This window comes from Myripristis murdjan, chromosome 11 (assembly GCF_902150065.1).
Source record: "Myripristis murdjan chromosome 11, fMyrMur1.1, whole genome shotgun sequence".
Taxonomy (NCBI): domain Eukaryota; kingdom Metazoa; phylum Chordata; class Actinopteri; order Holocentriformes; family Holocentridae; genus Myripristis; species Myripristis murdjan.
In genome coordinates, this window is record NC_043990.1 from 9,605,167 (window position 1) to 9,612,829 (window position 7,663).

At 43.3% G+C, this 7,663-nt stretch overlaps 1 protein-coding gene across 1 annotated transcript; it reads left to right on the top strand.

The window, feature by feature from the left end:
• Positions 1-935: 935 nt before the first annotated feature.
• LOC115368160 (transmembrane protein 74) lies at positions 936-1,814 on the top strand. The gene is made up of 2 exons (XM_030064160.1): positions 936-1,319; positions 1,350-1,814. Exons 1-2 carry the CDS (start codon positions 936-938, stop codon positions 1,812-1,814), a joined length of 849 nt encoding a protein of 282 aa, XP_029920020.1.
• The last annotated feature ends 5,849 nt before the right edge of the window (positions 1,815-7,663 follow it).

Consider the following 7,663-nt stretch of genomic DNA (forward strand, 5'->3'; position numbering starts at 1 on the left):
GAGCCTGACCTGTGACCATGAAGGGGGGTGGGGGGTTGGGTTGTAAAAAGACAGCTTCCCCACATGGGAATAATAGCAGCCAGTCAATAATGTAGTATATCACATTATTATGTCCCTCAGGCTGTGTCACTAAGAATATGCTGCTGGTCTGCTTTATCACAACAAACAATAGTGCACATAATTAGATTGTGTAATACTATCTGACTTTTGAACTATCTATATCTCTATCTTCTATTTTGTACTCAGTTTCCCACAATGCTGAGTCTCCATCTCTTGCCTCTCATCTGATTATTGTGAATGTGCTGAGGGACACAGAACTTGGTTCAGTAATAAGCATAATATAAGGCGGTCTGCCTGAGCCCACTACGTGGGAGGGGTCTGCCAAACCTTTCCCTCTAATTGACCAGGGAGCAGAAGCAGCCGGGAATGCGAGCAGCCACCAACCGACAAAGAGGTATTTAACAAACCGCATTTCTTCTTTAATAACCGATTATCAAAATACAGACTACTTTGTGAAGGCAGTTAGATTGATGAGCCTGTCGGGTAACCACTCAAAAAGGATTAAGTGTTTCGGGAAAGCATTTATAGGGCTTGCAGAGGCGAAAGGTGGGAAAAGTGTTACTGAGCAGTCGAAATAGTAATTCTCTCGAATGTTGCAGTGTGCTATATATCACAGGAATTCAATTTGCGGTACTTTAAAATGCTTGCGGTGCACCTATAAGATGTGTAGATGTTGATATGTGTAAATATGTACAAATACTTTAGTCGGGAATGCCCATAAAGCCATCCAAGGAATTAAAGTTACCACGGTGCAATACAGCCTTTCGACAAGTTCATGCGTCAGTTACCTTGATTGTTTTCTTTCATTTTGCCTGTTTCACTGACAGAGACGGGCGTATGGGACTGGCAAAAGGGGAAACCCAGCCCATGTTCAAATGGCTGATCTTGAACTGCTTTACTTTGATCAACTGGGCTGCCGACCCGATCCGCATAACACCTCCCTGCTCTCAAATAACCAAAGTATCAACGAGAGCAGCTGCCGCTCCGGCGGAAAGTCACTTTGCAGCGCCGGGGAGGATTCAGCACCATGGACAGAGCCTCGGGCAGCCCGGGGACCGGAGGAGGAGACGGAAACATCTTTCACATGCAAACACCGAGGGGATGTTGATGGTGATGGTGATGATGATGATGATGATGATGTCCAGTTAATTCAGGCGAGTCCACATCGGCCAACTGGGAGCGAAAACTGGTGCTTGACTCGCAGCTCCTCCAGCGAACTGTGCGAGGAGGAGGAGGAGGAGGAGATGGAGGGGGAGGACGTAGAGGAGGAGGAGGAGGAGGAGGAGGAGGAGGACATCCCGGAACTTTACATGCTGTCCGACGACGACCTCGGCTCTGACGGGTCGGGCAAGTCGGTGGATTACGGCTTCATAATCGCCGTCACTTGCCTGGTGACCGGCATTTCGTTGGTTGCCATTTCCTACACGGTCCCGAGGGACGTGAGGGTGGACCCGGACAGCGTGTCGGCCCGGGAGATGGAGAGGCTGGAGAGGGAGAAGGCGAGGGTGGGGGCCCATTTGGACCGGTGTGTTATAGCGGGACTGTGCCTCCTCACCCTCGGGGGCGTGTTGCTCTCCACCCTGCTCATGATCTCCATGTGGAAAGGGGAGATGATCAGGAGAAGAGCCTTTGCCTATTCCAAACACGCAGCAAAGTTATATGGCTCAATCAATTTAAGAGCCGGCTGCAGCCCGACTCGGGAATCCTCCTCACATTTGTCAGTAGCTGATGAGGATTTAGAAGTGCTCAGTTGAAAGTCCTCTGCAAATCCCACCAATGCTGTCTTATAATCAGGGATGTAGTGGAGGGCAACCCGCCTTTTTATTTTCAGGATCATTTAGGCTACTTTTTAGGCTGATGTGGCCTAAATCTTGATGAGCATAAGCTGTATCAAACTGAGGTGAATTATACAGCCTAAGGATCTTAAAAAAAAAAAAAAAAAACATCAGTGAAAGCTTTATATTTTGTTCACATTAGTTTATTTGCCTTAAGATGATCAGCCCACCTTTTTTTAATTTACCACTACATCACTGCTTATAATAATGTTGGCACTGCTGCTCTCGCTTCTTCATTAAATCCATCTGTTTACATGCCATTTCATGTAGCTTTAAGGTGGAAAACAAAAGCAAAACAGGTGTGGCATCGTTGTAAAGATCTGTCTTGTCAAAATCTAAGAGGAGACACTAATGGAGGATGTGAGGATCTGGTCCAAGCCTTATTTGCATGATCAATGTCGAACTTCAAAGAAGCCCTGTTTAATATAATTGTGACATGCTGAAGAAATGCTTGTATTTGCTCGGATTTGTTTAAATGTGCGTCCTCAAACTGGAATAATAATAACACAGTGGGGAGAAATGAGATTTTTGTGGTTGAGCACCAACGCCAGAGAGCTCAGTTTACACCAAATACAAGTGGGGTTTGACAGCAGATGTTCAAAAACACACATATACACAGAGGAGGAAAGGGAGAGAGAGAGAGAGAGAGGGGCACAGAGAGAGAGAGCAAGAGAGAAAGACAGAGAGAAAATCAACAAACACCACAGGGGAAAGCTCTCCTGGTAATTGCTGTTACTTAATTGCCTGTGGGAGGCCTGCAAATCATGGTAATCAGGGAGGGTTTTCGAAACTGTTTGAAGCTGCTTATCGAAAACACCGACCCACTGCGACTGAAACACTGGAGTGAGGCTTTACATCGGGTTTCAGAGAGCCGAGTGCTGGGTTTCCTCCTCACGCAGGAGATACTGTGAATGAACAGTTGTATCCCCTGCTCACGGTGTGCAGAACGCTGTGCTGTGCAGCTTCTGTAATTGGAAGTGCTTACTGACAGCAGGATCACATTATCCTCTATGCGACCTTTGCTCACTCTTACCTCATAAATGTAATTAAATATGTGGAATTATCTGACCTCTTACTGAAATATTAAGTGAACTCTTAATGTGAATCTGTCCTTATTTAATGGGTTATTAATGCTATGGATTAATGGTTTACATCGTTGGGTCTTTCATAAAGTAAGATAATAGATGTAGTGTGTCATTCTTTTGCCTCCACCCTTTGATACTCAAAAGGTTTGCGATTAATGTGTTGTAATTTTACGTTTTTTTTCCCCTCAACCTATCTCTGCTTCAGTTAGCGGTGGCCTTCATTTCCCAGAATGCCTCTTGACAAGCCAGAGAAAGGGTGTGAACTTGTTGCATTGAGTTCCCGGTGGTGGAAAAAGCAGAAACAAAATGCGTAATAAGAGCAAGAGAACGGGTTTTTACAGTCTCGAGAGGAAGCATGAGTCGTGGCCTTTATTCAAAACCCGCCATGTCTTGTGGCTGAAATGCATTCAAGGCTCCCGTGAGCAGAGAAATTGGTCTCCCTGCCTTTTCTACAGCGGATTTCTCCCTGTACGACTAGAGCAAATAGTGACTCCAAAGATTTTTCTCTTTGATATTGAGAGACTGACTGAAGTTTTAGATCACCCAGAATTTTGTACTATTGGTATTCATTGTAGCCACACTGGAAATATCTCAGTGTGAGTGTCTATGTTTGAACGGTCGCTACAAAACACCAAACAATGAAATGGGCCCATAAATATGAGCTCTGTTTCCAAAAAGCTGTTTTTAAGAGTATTAAAGTTTGTTCAAGGTGGATTTCCCCTCTCAGTGGAAGCTAAGGTGTTAAGGGTTAGAGCGGCCTGTTTTTCTGAAGGGATTATTAGTCATGTAAAGGGGCTGGGACACTGCAGCAGCTTAATTGGTGTCTGTGTTTGTTTTGCCAGGGGACTCTCCCAGACACAAAATCAAACTTGTAATAAAAAATGACACACTCACACCCACGCAAACCGCCAAAGCGCCCAACAAAATCTCATGCACACGCACGCACAGGGACACACACGCACACACCATCAATTATTGGCTCTCTCACACACACACATATATATACACACACACCCACAGACAGACACAGACAAAGTCACTCAGTTTGCTCTCTCCCAGAAACACACAGCACAGACACAGATGGACAGACACAAACACGTACTCACACACAGACAGTCGCTCAACTGGCTCGCACAGACGGCCCAGACACACAGACACACACACACACACTCTAAGCCTGCGGCTCACCACCCCTTCCCCCCTTTCCATGAATGGAGTTAGTCAGCGTAATCATTCAGGGCAGCTGGCAGCAGGAAATGGAATTGGATTGCTGCAGGGGTCACTCAGGGTCAAGAGCCGGGGTGTGGCTGTGGACACGGGGGACCAGGAAGTTGAAACGTACTGTGGTGACGCTTTACATCAACGTCTGACAACCACTTATCATCAGCTGTCAGAACCATTCTTCAGCAGCAGACTGGATGACAGAGAAACCAACCTGGAGAGCTCTGCACGCTGACACGTTAGCTGCCAGGATCATGAAAGCAACAAAACGTCTTTCTGGTATAATATCCCAATCTCAAATACACTGTTGTGTTGGCTCGGTAAATTAGAAGTAAGATCATGTCTCCAGGTTTGAAGTGCTTCTTTTGAACTATAGCCTTAAGTTAATGACTTATTCAATAATGATTGTCGTTACTGAGATTGTTGCATAGCAACAGCAGGCAGACTCAGTCACAGCTCCAAGAAAGAAGCGACTAAAGAGAGCTTCAGCTAAGAAAAAGGGGTAAGTAGAGGAACAACTTGTAAATAAAAATACCATCATTCATTCAGATTTATTACAGTCGATCAGCTCATAGGTTTGAAACTAAATCCAGCACAAACTGACATCTTTTTTTTAAAAAGCTGTCATGCTCACTTTCAGGAGGGTTTTAGAGCTGGAACATGTTTGTTAAGGTAGATATACCTCAGCTTGGTACACTGGGGTGGAGATAAGTCTGCTACCTGAAGGGATTCACCCATCGGTTCAATTTGAGAGCTGAATCATCTTTGTTGAACTTGATACAACCATTTAACTCGATATATCGCTTGAGGGGAAATTTCGATGGCGCTGTAGGTGTGGGCATTCACAAATCTTGTTCTCCAGTCATATCACTTCCCTCCTTTGTTTGTGGTGATTAAGTGAACCACCTGCTGTAGGCTGAGCGGCGCCCACATACACGTGTCCCTTTTTGGCCGTCGCTGTCCTGGGAGAAATACAGAAAGGACACCATAACCATAGAAACGGGGTCAGCCTGTTGCTACGGAGAAGTGCCTGTGTGCCATGGCGAGGTTTTCCTCTAAGATGATTTTCTTCTTTTTTCTTTTTTTTACTGTGATGGCAGCCATGGGGTGTGTGAAGTGAAAATTCATACACATTCCCTGTATTATACATGGTATAAAGGTGCTTTGAGCTACACAGCTCATTTCAGAAGGGGTGTCAGGTGCTGTCACAGCATGCCTGCTGAGGAACATTCTTCTACAAAAAAAAAAAAAAAAAAAAACTTAGAGGGAGATAGAAAATACTTTTTTCTGCAGACATCCCCTCTGTTAAGATCAAACGCAATTTCTACCGATCCCTGAGATGCTGAACCAACTATTTACAGCATTTTTTTCTTTTTCTTTTTTTTCTTTACTGTAGTACAGCATTTTCATCTTGAGCTCATTTATGCATACCACAGATATGGACTTTAGCAAGGGCTCTATTGGAAACTCTCAGAAGGGCAATCTCATTAAACAGAGGTAAATATAACAAAAAAAAAAAAATCATAAAAAGTCAATCCCCATCAGCAGCTGTTCTGGGGTTCTGCAGCCACCAACAGTGAAAAGGCTATAAGTCGGTTCACTAGCAGACATATGAAGCCCTGGTGTAGAGATCTTTTTTTTAAGCATAGGAATTCTTCATATGAAAACAGATAAACAAATAAATGTAATTCCAGAAAAACGAAACAAAATACATAACATACTCTCTGAATCCAAAATCCAAAATGTTGCCACAAAAACAATGTTGCCTATGCATTAGATTCTTAGTATTTTTTTTATTTTTTTTTTTTATTATTCATATTACTAGGGGTGGGGGGGCATGGTTTATGGTCATGCAATTGGAGATAAATGGTTTTGCAAACAAACTCAATAAAGCACAGGGACACAGACCATGATACCAGCAGTAATTTTAAATATAGGGTCATTTTAGAGAACTTTGTACATATATCTTTGTGCTATGAAGCAGCAGTCCTGCTGATGAGATGTGTTCATGTGAAACAAGTGAACAAACAGTGACCGCTTGCTGGACGGAGAAGTCGTGCTAATGCATGATGTACATTAGAGTGTGGTTTGTGAGAGTCGTGTCCGACAGAGAGCCATAAACACTTGAAATGACCACAGATCTTCAGGGATGCTGTTGTCAGTGGTGCAGTATGTAGGCATATAGGGTCTGTACGTAATAAAAAAGCATGAATAATTTACAGAAGGGCCAATAAGTCAAGGAAAACAGCTGAATGAAGCATGTATCGGGTTGATCTGGCTTGTTCTAGATACAAAGGAGGGTGGCTTCATCATTCCTGTGCTTCTGAGCTTTGTTAAAACCCACAGAACATGATTTTAAATTCTAATGGAGAGACCACGGTTTCCAAAAATACCCAATGTATTGTGCTGAATCACAGGGAAAGGTGTATAAAATGACACACAAGACATTTAGGTATTTCGTGTCTGATGTTGCTGCTGCAGCCATAAAACAATGGCATGTTTTGTTTGAATATTTCACTCAGTAGAAGTGTGATGTAGCCTCCATGAATCATTGCAGCCAGCAGATACATACACAATATTTTTATGTGTTACTTTCACACACTATGGTAAAAAAAAAATGTTAACTTTGAAGCTACTAAAGGAGAACTTTAAGGGAAAATCAGAGTCCATGGGGGTTAAATCGCAATGTTGAAAGTATAGTACATCATGTTTACACCAGGCCCGTTCCAATTTCTTAGTTAAATCTGAGGGCTTATTCTAATCTGTCACTGGGTGGATTGCTTACCGTGAATATACTGTACACTGACTGATACGGAGGCATCAACATGGGACTCTCAGACATATGCAAGCATCTATCTGAGAAAAGAATCGTCTTGCCCCTCGATCTGTAATTGAGTGATGGATAATTCAGCACTTTGTAGGTATGGCGTGCGAGGAGAGGTTGAATTAATCTCACAGCTGGACAGTTTTGCTTACCTTTGCCTCTGATTTATGCCGCAATTTAGCCTGCGTGCCACAGTTCCATATCTGCACAGATACCTGAGCAAGAACATAAAAGGTTTTCTGCAGAATACTAATTCAATTTAAGTTGTCCTTAAGAGCGAAGGTAAATCTTCAGGAGAGTTTGACTACATTCCCCTGGTAGTGACTCAGTAGAGACTGTCTCCATAAGAGACAGACGCAAAAACCTCGGAGGGCTTACACACACTCACAGCCTTTATTTGGAATGAATCAATTGAGTGCAATCTTTTAGCATCAGCCCCGCTGTAAAAGACTTTTTTCATAAGCATTGATTGCTTTTATTCTGTGTGCCAGTCTATCAGGATCGATATTCTTATATCCCTGATTCAAGAATGCTAAAATGTCTGAAGCGTTTCTTCTTGTGTGCTGTAACTGGGCACAATTACTGAGAAATCCATACTTTTAGCTCTGGCCTTCTGGTATCTCCAATTAAACATTGAC